Source organism: Phaethon lepturus, unplaced genomic scaffold (assembly GCF_000687285.1).
Source record: "Phaethon lepturus isolate BGI_N335 unplaced genomic scaffold, ASM68728v1 scaffold26669, whole genome shotgun sequence".
Lineage (NCBI taxonomy): Eukaryota > Metazoa > Chordata > Aves > Phaethontiformes > Phaethontidae > Phaethon > Phaethon lepturus.
Genome location: NW_010566008.1, coordinates 1745 through 17283, shown reverse-complemented (window position 1 = coordinate 17283; position 15539 = coordinate 1745). Strand labels below are relative to the sequence as shown.

Sequence of the window (15539 nt, the reverse complement as noted above, 5' to 3'; positions counted from 1 at the left end):
TCCTGCTCTCTTTGCAAACTCTGCTTCCTTACGTCTTGTATCACAGTTTCCCACCTGCTGGCTGGTCTCATCTCAGCATTAAGCATTAATGTGAGGGATGAATGGTCTCAAAGCTGGAACCCTTCAGGTTTTGTTCCCAAGCTGATGATATTAGAAGTGGCAGTACAAGAGCAGCAAAGTTGCTGTTAAATATATAATTTGCCCTTGTTTGTTCTTCTCCACTGAAGAATCAACACAGCATAACCAAGAAATCTCATGTCTTACCTTGTCGATGAAGGAGGCAAATTTATTGTTGAGGGTTTGAATCTGATCCTTCTCCTCCTTACGGATACTCTGGATGTTGGGGTCAATCTCCAGGTTGAGAGGTTTCAGAAGGCTCTGGTTGACTGAGACTTCATGGATGCCTCCAGCTGGAATAGCAGGGAATCCAGGGCCACCCATGCCACCACCAAACCCGAAGGTACCACCAACTGCACCACCAAAACCACAAGAGATCCCAGTCCCAGCACCAAAACCTGCAGGTCCATAGAAGCCACCACCTCTTCCAGCTACAGAGATCCTGCGCCCATCAAAAAAAATCAGGACAACATATTTAGGAAAGCTTATATCTCACCTTGTCAATGAAGGAGGCAAATTTGTTGTTGAGGGTTTTGATTTGTTCCTTCTCTTCCTTTCGGATCCTTTGGATGCTGGGGTCAATCTCCAGGTTGAGAGGTTTCAGAAGGCTCTGGTTGACTGAGACTTCATGGATGCCTCCAGCTGGAATAGCAGGGAATCCAGGGCCACCCATGCCACCACCAAACCCGAAGGTACCACCAACTGCACCACCAAAACCACAAGAGATCCCAGTCCCAGCACCAAAACCTGCAGGTCCATAGAAGCCACCACCTCTTCCAGCTACAGAGATCCTTTTGCATCCACCAAGACTGTAGAGGCTCCTGCTTCCAAAACCTCCAGCAAATCTGCCATACGCAGTGGCGGTACTGCAGCTTCCACCTTGGGGGGCAGAACGTAAGCAGAAGCTGGTGCTGCTGGCGTTTGGGATGAAGGCAGAAGCAGCACTGAAGCCAGTTTTGCTCTGGCTCCTTGCAGCGCACTGGCGAGACATGGCAGCTGATGTGAGCAGAGTGAGAGCAGCAGAAAGAATAAAGCAGCAAGGAAGTGGATGAAGGCAGGTGAAGTTGTGCTCCCTCAGGCTGGGACTGGCCCTTTTATACACTTACTAGTTGGGGATGGGTCTGGTGGTGCTCATCTTACTGATTAACTGGGCTCGGCACACCCAGCAGCAAAGGGGATGGTGAGTTCACCGTGAGCGCAAGCACCTATGAAGCACTCACAAAGTGCAGGAGTTGCATTTTTTTGTGACAGTCATGATCTGGCTGTCGAAATATCTGAGAAAACACCAAACACTGCCTGCTCAACTCCTGTTCGCAGCCATCCCTTTCCCACTCCCTCCTTTCACCTCTGCAGTAGATGGTTCCCCGTATTGGGCAAGCGCTCACTGATCTCTCTTTCGTGGATGAATCAATCCTGCTGTTGCGTAAAGGCGCGTTATTTCACGGTGCAGTGGTCCGAGGTCTGAGAAATCTGTTATTGTGGGTCTGTGTTTTCCTGCTGCTGTGGTTTTGAGTAAACCATCAGCACCTCAGGCCCCGACTTGTCAGCAATTCTGGACTCTCGTTCTCATGCCCAAAGAAGACTCATTTAAACCAGAACTGATACAGAAGGGAGAAAGAGGTGATGGAGGGAAAGCCAGGGTGGTGATCTGGGGCATTAGTGGAAGTCTTGGCCCATCAGCCATCAAAAACCAGCTGGGGAGCGGGAAGGACACGGAAGGTTACTTTATGAATGGTATTTTCAGACCTTGCTTTCTCTGAAAAGCATCTAAGTTTCATCCTGATTCAGACTGACAACAAATGATGAAATATCAGAATATGACCTGGGAGGGAGTTACCGTTGTCTGTGACGACACAAAACCTGAGTTGGCGATTTCTCAGGGCTTCACCTTCACAGATTTTTGGGCTGTTTCCTGACTCATGGGGTGACCTTGTCTCTGCACAGTGTGAAGCTTGTTCCCTGCCCTCCCCACATCTGTTGTCTTCCCCCTCTGATACCTCTTACTCACAAGGAAATTCAGTGCTCGGGATCGGGGCTTACGACATTGTTCGCAGACATCTCCCTTTACTCTTATTCCTCATAGCACCCAGGAAAAGGCAAATAGTGCAGTTCTCTGGTGACAGACACGTGGTGTCTTGCCTCGCCCTGTGCGCGCTGTGTGGTAGCACTGTATGCACGGGCGCTTACGCTAGAGCAGGCAAGATGCTCAGAAGTCACTCCCAGTGTCTTGTCTGGATGCCCAGGGATGGACATGCTTCCTTCGGACCCTGCAGCCCTTTGGGTTTGCCGAGGTATGTCTCTCTTGTGGATGCGCGTGCCCAAGCTGAACACCTACTCCTCAGAGGAGGTAGCGGCCCACCTGCAGAGCGTTGCTGGGAAGTCGTACCTTTGCCCAGCCGTTAAAAAGACACGCGCAGGCACCGGGGTATGGAGCACCTTTCAAGTGCGCGTTTGTGCTTGCCATTTCACACGTGGAGGCTGGGCAAGTGAGTTTGACCGGAAGGTCCTAGGAGGGTGATTTGCAGATGCCCATCATCTCTTTTTGCCTTTCAGCCATGCTTTTTTTTTTTTTTCTTTTCTATTTTCTATTCTTCTAATGTTTCCATTACACGCCCTGGAATGAAGCTAAAGTAACTGTTCTGGGAGTGTTTCAGCTCCTGTGTGTTACAACAAGCAGCAGTTTTTAAGAGAGAGTAGCTTCTGTGACTAAGCTACCAGCCGTCTGTCCTAAAGAACTCTGTAAAAACGTTATGGGTAGCAATTAGCAATCAGTTCCCTCCACACATTGCAAATTCAAGCCCCTGAGTGCAAGCACCATTCATTTCATTATGACTAAGGTTTTAATCGGGGCTGTGCTAGAATTAACGAGGGCTGTCCTCTCCCACTGAAATATAAGCCCTAGGTCATCACTACCTCTGTTTTAACTTGTCCAACAGGATCGGATGCAGAAGGTTATGTACGTGGTGACCAGAGCCTTGCTCTGGAACAAGGACAGCTGTACATTTGTCGTGCATCCAGAGATGTGAACCTTTACCAGGGTGTTTTTTTGTATCTTGCTTAAAAAGGGATGCCCTAGGAGAACAAATATTCTGGCCTCAGCCTTTCCCATGCTAGATGAAGGGCTTTGTAATCTCTGTGTCATGACCCAGGCGTTGATGCAATGGACGGCATCCATCTGATGTGCCTGTTGGCTATACACGTTACATCCTCTTTGGTTAGAGAGTGTGTTTGGGCAGCGATGAGGAAGACCATCACTTAGCCTTGCCCAGGCTGCTGTTCAGAGTGAGGATATTGCTCCTTCCCAGGAAGCCGCTGTGAGTATTTAGCAGGGAGAGGTGGTGGAGCAGGAGTAGAGAGCTGCAGCAGACCCATAACCAAGCCTGCAAGGTTTTGGGAAGGAGATTTCCTGAGGGATAGAGAGAGGAACATGCAGAGTTCAGAGCATCCTAGAAAATTTTAGGAAACTGCTGGTCTCAAAGGAAAATCTGAATACAGTCTGTCATTCAGGGACTGCCAGTTACCCACTATTTGCCCATCTCTCTGAGTATTTTCCTGAGTGCTTCTCTACCCGGTCCTTGAACTTACTGAAATACATGGGGCGAGGGTGGGGACTTTTTCTAATCACATCTGTTTGTTCAGCTCATCTTTCAGCAATGAGATCTGTTACTCTCTAGCTTTCAGCCAGATGATGCTCTGCTTTTACTTCTCAATTAATTTCTCCCGATTAGTCTAAAATTGCTACAACTCCTCTGGTTTTTCTCCACCTTCTCAAAACAAGATCATGTCTCCAATGTATTCTAAGAATGTGAAGGAACACTGGATCTTGAAGACTTTCACTTTCCAACAGGTATCCCATTCTTGGATATTTTTTATAGCTATTGGATGTGCAACACTTAGTCCATTGTAGTACTTTGAATGCATATGGACCAGATCCTCCACCTACGTGTAGTCAAAGGATGGGGAAACATATGACCCAAGATAAACACCTCAAAGAGCGTGGCCAGTGCTCTGAATAGAAGGGGAGTGCTTTCAACCCGCTCATGTTTGCACTGCTGGCACCTAACGCTTAGGTGAGACAGCTCACAGTAAGCGGGGTTTTGAGATGGACTGATATACCTGAACAAGTCGGGTGGTTGCTCTGACTCCCCTGGTAATTAGTTCCCTATTGTTATAAGTTTATGCGGGTACATCACACACTTGGCACTGCCCTTTGTACCCCCTGGGAGCCAGGCTGTTGGATGTTGTATTGGCTGGAAGCTGCACAGTAAATGAATCTTAGACCTTTTCCCCCGTGCCCGACTCCTGCCTTGGCGTGCCCTGTGTTTAGCTTCCAGGTGTTTTACTCGCACGGTGGGGAGAACATTGAAATGAACGGCAAATCTCCCTTTGGTGCTCCGCTGTGCTGCTAATGGAGAGATCCAGGAAATGTGATGAGGAGCAAAAATCTGCTCCTTTAACTGGGCAGGGCCCTAGAAAAGTGCTTGTTATCTGCATTTGCATTTACTGTTCCATGTCTTTAATTAAAAGGTCCACACAATAGAATAAATTACATATGCATTTTTATTAGACAAACACCAGAAAGTGAAGAGAGACAAACAGTCATGGGACACATTTTATATACAAAATCCGGCCAAAAAAATGCTGAGCTGTAACAAGCAAGTTGCAAATTTAAAACAGTTGGACTCGTGTTCAATGGCAGAGCCCTACACAACACATGCTAGACAACACAGCTGAGAGAGAGTTCCTAAAGTGAGGCTCCTGTGTGACAAGACATAGAGTTTAGGTGGCCCTCATTCCTTTGACCCCAACTATGCTTTAGTAAAGGACCAGCGTTAAGGTGTTTTCTGGCGAGTGAAGGCGTCTGAAAGGAAACTTTTAGCTTCTGTAACTTCTTCTGGTGGAGGAGGTTGAGACAAACTTCACGCTGGAGCTGCTGCCGCCTCCGAGGGTGGTGCTGCTGCTAATCCCGGGACCGCTTCCACAGCTGAAGCTGTTTCCCATATTGCAGATTCCCCCTCCCATGCTGAGGTTGCTTGCTCCTCCGTATCCCGTTCCCACAGTTGTTCTGGTCACAGCTGCAAGAAAGAGAAGGAAAAGCTTTCAACTTCTCTGGGCATTGGTTTCTTGGTGCAGAGACACACTAATACTTAAATAAGGTAATCTCATATATTTTAGAGACTTACAGATATTCACTGGAACGCCGTCTCCAGCCAGCCTGTTAGGGGACAGAATAACAAGGTAAGAGGATAAGAAGTCTGCTGATAGTGGGGGGAAAAATAGGGTATATTTCTTAGAGACCTTTGGGGAGAAAAAGAAAATTGGCATAATTTGGGGATGCTTCCCACAATGGTATTTCCATTAGCTAGGACAATCTTCCCCCCTCCCCATCCCCTAATGCCCAGTTTAGCATTTCAGAAATGCTGAGCACCTCCAGCGCACACATTGCTTTCCTCCTCCGACACCAGGACTAGGAGGGTTGTATTTCCCACCCACCTGCACTCCTCTCCCTCCAGCAGCTTCCTGTAGGTCGCAATCTCGATGTCCAGGGCCAGCTTGACGTTCATGAGCTCCTGGTACTCGCGGAGCTGCCGGGCCAGGTCTGCCTTGGCCTGTTGCAGAGCATCCTCCAGCTCAGCCAGTTTGGCTTTGGCATCTTTGAGGGCCAGCTCCCCACGTTCCTCAGCGTCCGCGATGGCTGCCTTCAGATTTGCACACTACAGAATGGAATACCCTGTCAAATTCCCCATACAAGACCTAGACTTGTTCTTTATCTACCCAGAAATCACATGGTCTTATTCCAGCACCATCAGCTTAACCATTTTTAGCGACAGTTCTTTTTTTTTGAGAAAAAAAGGATCAAACTGAGCAGAACTTGCCTAGGTTGCCTCTGACGTTTTCCTTCCTCTCCCTTGCAAGTCAAGGGGTAAAGAGGTTAAAAGTGTGGGGTTTGCTGCCCTTTACCTGTTTCTTCACGCTGTCGATTTCAGACCGCAGCCGCTGGACGTGGCGGTTGAGCTCGGAGATCTCCTGCTTGGTGTTACGGAGGTCATCCCCGTGCCTGCCTGCTGTAGCCTGCAGCTCTTCGTACTGTCACAGAGAGAGGAACAATCACCCAAGGTAAAATCCATCGGTTTTGGAGTAACCCAGATGCCTGAAAGCAAAGGTCTCTCCTCGAGCCTAGACTAGCAGCTGGAGTGCTGCTGTGCAAGTTGCGATATTTGAGAAGGTTTTCTTGGAAGAGTCGGTCTTTATCTGTTCAAGACAAGACACGAAGATAACAGCACGGAAACCCCCGGTTTCTTCACCTTGGTTTGGTACCAGGACTCAGCTTCAGCCCGGCTTCTGTTAGCAATGTCCTCGTACTGCGCTTTGACCTCCGAGATGATGCTGTCCAGGTCCAGGTTTCGGTTGTTGTCCATGGTGAGAACGACAGAGGTGTCGGAGATCTGTGTCTGCATCTGAGACAGCTCCTGCAAAGTGCACAGGGGATTAAGCGAGCTAATTCACTTGAGAATCAAGTGAATTCATCCTTTCAGATGAGCGTGCAGACCTGGGAGAGGCTGCAGATTGTTATCTAAACAGCTAAGACGGTTGGTATAACTCTAAAGAGGTAAAGGATTTAGCATCTCCTGGGGGAAGAAATTACAGGCTTTCAGAGGAAAGGAGGGAGAGAGACTCTCAACTGAGGGTTGAAATGTCTCGGGAGGTGGTTGTACTCACTGCTTCGTAGAGGGCTCTCAGGAAATTAATTTCTTCAGTCAGCGCATCTACCTTGGCTTGTAGTTCCACCTTGTTCATATAGGCAGCATCTACATCCTGGAGGACGAGAGATTTAGGTAATGTGTTTTAAACTCTTATTAGCAAGTCAGGAACATGTATATCTCCGCAGTAGCTGTCCAGGGAAGAAAGCGTAAGAAAAGCTTTTGGAACGTGAATGGATGGATTTATGAATGAATAGGTGATTAGAGCTCTACAAATAGTCATCAGGTGGTATTCTGTAATTTGCTCTCACCTTCTTGAGTGTCACAAATTCATTCTCTGCAACTGTACGCCTGTTGATTTCATCTTCATACCTAATGGAGGGAGGCAGAAGGAGCATTTGTTTAGGCAAGTAACAGACGGAGGTGATTTTAGTTTGCTGGAACGAACTTCCTTAAGAGCGTTTTGCATACAATGTTCTTTTCTCCTATAGAGCATCTGAATAAGAGACCATGAGCATGTTCCTAGGCTAAACTAGTTAAAACAAGTACATCAAAAAAATTTTAAAGAATCTATTCTTTTTTTCCTATTTCTGGCCTTTAGTCATACTCCTTCTGCCTGTCTTAAGCAAATTAAGCATGCTGTCCTGAAACCCTCAGACCTACTGTGTAATTTTTTTTTCTCAGTAGGTAATTTAGTTAATAAGTCTTTCATCATATTCTAAATTAGTCCCTAAATGTTGGTGTATTTGGATCTGTTACTCTGTTACCGTTTATCTTGAGAAAACGTCACAGCCTTCACTGTCGGGAATTTCTGTGTCCCCGACTCTCCTGGATCCCCCAGGTGGCTTAAGGATGTCGAATGGGGAAAGGCTGCACCAACCTAGGTAAGTAGACCACTAGCTCCATAGACTTACTTCTTCTTGAAATCCTCAACGAGGTACTGTGTGTTGACGAGTTCTCCTTCCAGCCTTCCCTTGTCGCTCAGCAAACTGTTCAGCTGCATCCTGAGGTTGTTGATATAAGTCTCAAAAAGTGGCTCCAGGTTGTTCCTAACTGTTTTCATTCCCTGCTCCTGAAGCAGGCTCCATTTGGTTTCCAGCACTTTATTTTGTTGCTCAAGGAATCGGACCTGCAAGCAGAAATATCCTGAAGATGTTTGGAAATAACAGAGATTCTGGAGAGCTTCCCTTGCAAATGGGGGATCTCAGTCCTAGCTGAGGTGGTGAAGTACCACCTTTCCAGCTGGTTTTCATAGCCAAATTCTCTTCTGGTAGAGGAAGGACTTCGCTATTTGACTGCTGGGACCCAGCTCAGTATTGAAAACAAACTCTGGAATGATTGCTGATTTTCTTGCACCATGCTTCCCCTTCATTGCTTTGCTAAATCAAGATAAGGTGCATGCATTTTGTGTAAAGAGTGCGTGCAAAAATCAGATGAGAGAAAAATGGGCTTAGCACTCTTACTAAGAAAACAACAGCAAAGTGCCATTTCTCCTATAGCTCCCCCACCCCACAAAATCTCCAAAATAATGTAGCGTTTTCCCTGAAACCAAAGAGGACCCGCTCAACCAGAACAGAAATCAAGCAGATGCTCTTGTACATCTAACACAATTAACGAGGAAATGAAGCGGACAGACAGTGTCGGATCAGATTTTGCTATTTTGAACTAACAGTCCAAACATGCTGGTACTGTTGCAGTGATAGCTTTAAATGCCTTTGAGGAAAATTCAAGTAATGAGAAGCTTAATTCTCCCTAGTGCCAATTCATGTGATTCTTTCTTGGTCATTTTAGACAGGTTGCTTGCATCTCACTTTAACCATCTAAAACAGTTATCAAGGCTCCTATCATGCTCAAGGGAGAGAGCCCAATATCTCCAGAAGGATGGGGTTGTCTCCTAGCGCTTTCTTTCTCCACTGCCTATGAGATGTCAAGAAGCAAATGAGGAGGACCTTGAATATTGGGTGATTAATTCATAGCAGCCACTATGTAGCAGGTACCATTCCCTGGAGTTTCCGGGGGACTGGGCATCTTCCACTCTCATTCCTCCCTTCTGTTCCTTCTTGATCTGCTTATGTGCTCATAAAGCAGCTAAGAAAAGAGCCCCCATCAAAAAAAATCAGGACAACATATTTAGGAAAGCTTATATCTCACCTTGTCAATGAAGGAGGCAAATTTGTTGTTGAGGGTTTTGATTTGTTCCTTCTCTTCCTTTCGGATCCTTTGGATGCTGGGGTCAATCTCCAGGTTGAGAGGTTTCAGAAGGCTCTGGTTGACTGAGACTTCATGGATGCCCCCAGCTGGGAATCCAGGGCCACCCATGCCACCACCAAATGCACCATATCCATAGCCAAGGTTAGCTGGCATGCCAAAGCCACCACCGTACACACTACCAGCGCCACCACCAAAGCCTGCAGATCCATAGAAGCTACCACCCCTTCCAGCCACAGAGATCCTCTTGCATCCACCAACATTGTAGAGGCTTTTGCTTCCAAAGCCACCACCAACCCTAGCAAACCCGCTGCCAGCATTGCAGCTTCCAACCCGGGTGACAGAGCGTGAACTGAAGCTGGTGCGGCAGGTGTTTGGGACGATGGCCGAAGCAGCGCTGAAGCCACTTCTTCCCCTCTGAATCCTCACAGTGGACTGGCGAGACATCGCTGGCTTTCGGATTGGGATGGATGCTACAGCAAGAATAAAGGAGCAAAGGTGCTGGCCTGGAGCAAGGAGTGGGAGGGAAAGGAGAAAGGTGAACCTGTGCTCTCCACGGGCTCAGGAGAGCCCTTTTATGCATTTATGAGACTGGGATGGGTTTGATGAGGTGGATCATCTTTCTGATTAATTAGGCTTGGCATGTCCAACAGCATTCTGGAGAGTGAACTCACTCCGCACACACGCCCTTCTGAAATAATATAGCCAGGTTCTGAGCAACAGTGGTATTGTTTGGGAATAACTGTCGCCTTCTGCCGTCTTTGTAGGCAGCCAGACTCTTCGCCATATCAAAGCGTTTGAAAGTTGCGATGAGTCACGTTGGGCACAGGGAGGAAAACACCGTTCAAAATGCTTGTCACTCAACACCTCTCTCATCTGAAAACTTCATCCCTCAGGATTGCGTTCACCCTTTTTCTGTTCACTTTTGAAAAGTTACCGTCCCCTGTGTTTCAGGGAAGGGGTCTGTATCGGGCAGAGCAGTGTTTTACAGCAAGCCCTGCAGTAAATTGTTCTGTCCTGGGTTTTTGTGATATGTGCTGCATGCTCCCCTCAATGTCTCGCCACGATATATCTGCAGAAATAGTTTTGCTTCAATTCCTACAGAGGCTCAGCTGAGCTGATCTCTTCTGAAAACCCTGCTTCTGCAGACTTATTCTTCTGTCACTAAAAAAAATACAGGAATGAAAATCAAATGTTTTGACAAGGTCTTTCGTTCTTATGTGGATTTTGACAGCTGCAATTGAGCTCTATCAGAAATAGTTGGGCCATTTCAACCATTAACTCTTTCAAGAGTTGCACTTCTGTATTTTAGCAGGATGGAAACAAACAAACAAACAAACAAAAAAGGGGTGGGGGGAGGAAAGATTGTGGGAATGGGAACTGCTTTGAATCCACTGGCTCTATGGAAATAGAGTGCTCCGGGGCTGTTCCCAACTCACAGTTTATAAACACAACATAGTTTCCCAACGATTTAGTCAGCTCTTTCAGCACTGCACATCTGAAAGTGTGATTCTGCCTGCTTGAATCCACTAGGAAAGCGCTCTACAGGATTCCCTCTGCCCAGATCCACAGCAATCTGGACACAGTAAGACATCCCGGATCTTTCCTTTCCTCCCTTTGCTTTGCATTTAGCATTGCAGGCAGTTTGAGTAACAAGTCAAATAGAAAAATGTGGAAAATAGTTCATTTTGAGGTATGGCAAGTGTTTCTGGCCCTCATTGTGTTTCGGGTCATTCAGGAAAAGATGATTCATACATAATTTATACAAGAGAGTGAACTTGCAAACACATCCCCCCCGAACAGCTTCCTCTCGTGCTGTCTGCGAGTCTGAGCAGCTGCTGGCTGCAGTACAGGAATAACGTAATATTGAGGAATCACCACGGTGGAGGGGTGTTTTGCTTCGATCTGCCCCTGTCTTGCAAGGTAGCTGGGTAAAGCAAACTCCCAGAAATACTTTGTGTGCCTGCTGTTTCCCCAACTGCTTTATTTCAGATGGATCGCCTTTGCAATCGAGTTTTTTAAGGAAGGGGGACTAAATTGCAATTATTAATTTATTTTTGTGTTTATTACTAGACTGAGCTTTTATTGTTAAGGAACGGCTTAATCCTGCAATTTCTGCCTGATGGGGCTGTCTCATTGAGTCTGACGGTCTGCACATTTGCACCCATGGCAGCTGGAAGTAAATGGATTGCAACCAACAGATCTGCATCCAAAAGGCAGGGGATTATTGATCAGCCTCAGGGTTTTGCCCACCAGTTGACAGATGCCATGACTTGAATGCATGAGGTTGAATCTCTTGCAATCTGGGAATTGCACCTATAAGGATCAAGCACGCTGTGTTGGGGGGGAACCAAAGGCAGATGTAAATTGCCAGCCTTCTTAAGTGCCTGTGGCTCCTTTGGGAATTGCTCTCTCGGGCGCTATCCATCTCACGTAACTTTGACTATCTGAAAGCTTTTCTGTATTCTCGCGTAGTCAGTGGAGCTCACCAGCAAACGGCAGATTCTCCCATCCTGTGGCAGATGGACAGAGAGGCCCCTGGAGATGGCTTTTCACCTTCACCAACACTACCTGGGTAGACCAGATGGCTGTCTCAGGGCGTGCAGAGTTAGCCAGGATGAAACCCACCCTTGGTTACTAACAGCGTGATGCGTCAGTACTTTCCTTTTTCCCCTCAGGCTCCTTTTACATATGAAACTTGTCTTTTTTGGCTAAAGAATACGCCAACTGCGTTGGAGTCCATTGTTAATAATGGTAATAATACAGCTCCTCCAACCAGGTAAAAAGAAATTAATTTCTTTCCATTTCACATTTGCACTAGGGTGGAGGTGATGCGGTTGTCACTCATCTGGAAGGAATTTCAGAGGTAATTAGAAAAGGCAGAACTGTGAGCACAAGGAGCTGTAGCTACAGGTTTGGGGTATGGGGTGATGGCAAGGGGGGCCCCCACCCTGCTCTGTTGATGAAACACCAGGGTTTCCAGGTAGCTCCTGGGGGAGTGTCTCCCATGCACCCTGCAGCTCCAGGCATGTAATGAATTTGCTGCTCTGATGCAGATAGCTCGCTCTGATACGGACTTCTCCTCCTCCACCAGAGGATAATACTTGTGCTCACTCAAGCTGCTCTGTAGTTTTCCCTCCTCCTCATCAAACAAAGGGAGCTGCGTTTGGGCAGGTCCCGCCGGGTGAGACCCCCGCCCTGACGTGGCAGAGGCCATCTGCAAGGTTGAGCGGGCTCCAAAGCCTTTTTCTTCCCTTCCCCTCCTCATTTCTTCCTACCAGGCTGAGCAGAGGGGGCAGGCAGCAGTGGGTGCAAGAGGCAGGAGATCCCTTTACACCATGCTGTAAACCTGGGAGTAAAGTCTTGGCTGAGTTTGCTTCTGGCATCATGCTGATATCAAAGTAGTAACTGTCCTTTGAGATTAGGAAAGTGAGTTCTGACTCTGCCAGGGCAACGAAGGCAACTCCAGCCCCTTTAAGTGAGAAATTTGAACCATCTTCTGTGTACACAGCCAGTGAACAGGGGATTCTTCCAACAGCTTTTCATCACCTCCATCTCTCTGCACCACTGCTTCTCTCCAGCATCCACCTCGGAAGCCTTCGCCTGATGATGGCTGCCCTTTCTCAGACAAGGCTGAATTTTTTAGAAGTGCCCCTGTGTGTTTTGTTTGCAAAAATACATATATTTGTAAAACAAGAGCGTGGCTTACTAACTTGGGTTGGTTCACCTGTGCTACCTAATCTCAGTTTAATTATCAGTAAAGTCAAGGCTGTAATTTAGGTTAATTGCTTAAATTAAAGCCTTTGGGTTAAACTTGGGCTGCTAACCTAAATTCAAACCCTACTCATTTTGACCATAATTTACTATTTCATCCCAAGTTAATGAAGTCCTGCTGGTCACCCTGAGCTTTTTCCATGGGGGACCACGCAACTCACAGCATCCCTGTGCTGCGGGGACAGGGGCCTCTGGGAGACCTCCTGAGCGGGCGGCGAGTGTCCATGAATCTCATTTCCCGAAGGGATGAATTAGGATGAACTCCTCAGAAGTTTTCCCATAGGTGTTGCCCTGTGATGGGTGTTGCAGTCCTTTGAGCCTGTTCCCAGCAGTATCTGGAGGCCAGTCAGCTGTAACTACTAGATGACTTTGAAGTGTAGGTGTGACCTGCTTTCTCCAGATAATTGTTTTCTGGGCTAGCACAGAGACACATTTGCAGCCCAGGGTTTTGGAATAACTTTGCCTTCGTTATTTCTGTTATTGCCAGATGCTTAATACAGAGCGCAGAGGTCTCATTTCCCCCTGTGGCTTGTTGCATCTTGAAAGAGCCTCTGACCGTGGGTGGTATTAACTGATACCTCCTTTATCCCGTGCTGCGTGCAGCGCTGGTGCTTACAAGGTGGTACCCGAAGAAACGTAGACATCCCAAATTGTGTTGTAATGCTCTCTGAGCCTATCTTTAATCCCCGACTAGGGCTGCTGGGGCTGCGATCTCCACCAAGCTCCACGTGGAAAGCAAGATCTTTCAACGCTGGAGGTTATCGCAGCAGTATTGTAGCATCTCGTCCTTTCTCACGGCCCCAGGGTAGGTCTTTTCTCACGATAAAGAAAACCGAGCCCTGGAAGCGGGGTTGCTGGGAAGTCCCATTATTTCAGATCAGCTCCGTGCCTGCATGTGGCACGTCCCTCAGCTCCAGCCTGCGCCAGGTCCTGCTCCTGGTTCGAGTTCCCTTGCAAAGAGCCGTAGCGCTTGTGTGAGGGTTAATTTCTCCCTGTTAAAACAAACTGGATCCGCACAACGCTGCTCTCAGAGACGGTGAGATAAACAAGGAATGATCCGTGTGTCCTGGAAAGCGTACCCAGTCACGGCGCACCGATTTTACGGAGCCTCGTGTTTATTCGCCGCGCAGTGCTATATGGCACTACACGTGAGCCCGGAGGCCACGGCTGCTGCCCTGCAGAGCTTGCCATCGTGTGCGGCCCGACTCCGATCTCCAGCCGCTCTGAGCAGCGGGATGTTGCTGCCCTGTTTAAATAGCAATGCTCGCACTGAACGCGCCTCACGGATGGTAGCTGGGAATATTGTTCCGCTGCTGGTTTTGCTGTGTCCTGTGTTACCTTCCCTGCAGCCGTTTTGTGTCTTACTTAATTTGCAGGCTGTGTAAACCATTTGCAAATTAAAACAAAATAATTTTCTTTGATGAAAATTCTGCTTTTGAGTCAAAAAGTTGCAAAGTTCATTTGGGAAATGTTAAAGGGAGATGTTTCAACACTCCAGAGACAGGATCATTCCCATAGGGAACGCTGAAATTAAATGTTGGTTTTGAAAAAAGATTTCACCTAATGTTTAAGTTGCCAGCTAAAATTACTTGCCAAGTTTGACTTAAGTATGTGAGTTTTCCAGGTCCCTGCAAATTGGAAGAAGGTAACCGGAAGATGTCTTTTTGCATCTGCTGTCTGCTTTCTCAGAGAAGAGGTGCCAGGGTGGGCACTTGCCGTGGAAACAGAAGGGAGACCGATAGCTGCTCAGTGCTCTTTATGCCTCAGTAGCATCCTCATCCTCAGACCGCAGGAGAAAGAGCCAACAGCAGCCGGTGGCACCAGACTGAGAGAGGCTGCAGAGATGCCCAGGTACTGCGGGGATGGGTGAGGCCTTGGCAGCGTGGCTCACAAACAAGTTTCGTGGGGGGTTCGGTGTTGGTGGTGGCCCACGTGTTGATGCAGCTGACGACACAGCAACGCGTTGTGTACGATTCTGTTAAAAAAAACCCACAAACTTATATTTGACATTTTCAATAAAAAAAAAAAAAAAAAAACAAAAAACCCAAAAAAAACCCAAAATGTAGTTTAGCAACAATAGCCCAGCTGGGATGCCTTGCCTGTTACAAATGCCTCTGCTTTGCAAGCTTCACTCTATTTCCTTAAAACAGTCTAAGAAACATGGTCAGATGCTTGAAAACTGACGCAAACTGTTAAATGAATGAAGCTCAACCCATTCACCCTTCACCAAACCTGCTCTGGTGCAAAGGGGCTGCCCCGGCTTTCCCAAGCCATCGTTTCCTTGCCCCTTCCCATGCGCTGGAGGGGACCCCCACCCCGGCCCCACCGTAGCACCGTCAGGGCTTCGCGCCCTTGCAGGGCGGCACCGTGCCCTTCTCTGGCTCTGGGCCCCCACCTGCTGGAGACACCATGCTGGATCGTCCGCTGCTCGCGCGCCTCTGCGCCGCACGACGGCTGCGCAGGGTGCCGTTGGCTCAGGAGGTCGGAGGTATTTCCCCGGGTGAGCGTTGGGGCACGCCGTGCGTGAGGTGCAGACGTGGCTGACGCCCCCCTCTCCTCTCGCTCCCTGGGGTCCTGCCAGCTGGAGTTTGCAGGAGATGAGGTGTGGGTTGGTGGACACTGACCAGTCTCCTTCTGGGACCGGCATCCCCAGTGGGCTGCGAGCCCTTCCTCATCTGCTCCCCACCTGCCCTTGGCCCCTTGCCTCACCCTTGGTTCACGCTCCAGCTGGGGCTGGAT

At 48.0% G+C, this 15539-nt stretch overlaps 2 protein-coding genes across 2 annotated transcripts in view; both read right to left on the bottom strand.

The window, feature by feature from the left end:
- LOC104627228 (keratin, type II cytoskeletal 5-like) overlaps positions 1 to 1108 on the bottom strand; it is a 4160-nt gene extending 3052 nt beyond the window's left edge. Inside the window, exon 1 of the mRNA XM_010295358.1 lies at positions 614 to 1108. Within this exon, the coding sequence (XP_010293660.1) occupies positions 614 to 1108 (495 nt within the window). The remainder of the gene's footprint in view (positions 1 to 613) is intronic.
- A 3884-nt stretch (positions 1109 to 4992) lies between these two features.
- Positions 4993 to 9473, bottom strand: LOC104627227 (keratin, type II cytoskeletal 5-like). Its single transcript, XM_010295357.1, has 9 exons — positions 8970 to 9473; positions 7733 to 7947; positions 7130 to 7190; positions 6838 to 6933; positions 6423 to 6587; positions 6079 to 6204; positions 5611 to 5831; positions 5301 to 5332; positions 4993 to 5192 (listed from the first exon to the last, which is right to left on the bottom strand). The coding sequence occupies exons 1-9, from the start codon at positions 9471 to 9473 to the stop codon at positions 4993 to 4995; spliced, it is 1620 nt and encodes a 539-aa protein (XP_010293659.1).
- Positions 9474 to 15539: the final 6066 nt, after the last annotated feature.

Coding starts and splice junctions, on each gene's coding strand:
- LOC104627227 (XM_010295357.1), bottom strand. CDS start 9,473: ATGTCTCGCCAGTCCACTGTGAGGATTCAGAGGGGAAGAAGTGGCTTC. Junction 6,588..6,837: donor TGAGAGCCCTCTACGAAGCA/GTGAGTACAACC, acceptor TGCACTTTGCAG/GAGCTGTCTCAGATGCAGAC. Junction 5,832..6,078: donor TCGACAGCGTGAAGAAACAG/GTAAAGGGCAGC, acceptor TCCATTCTGTAG/TGTGCAAATCTGAAGGCAGC.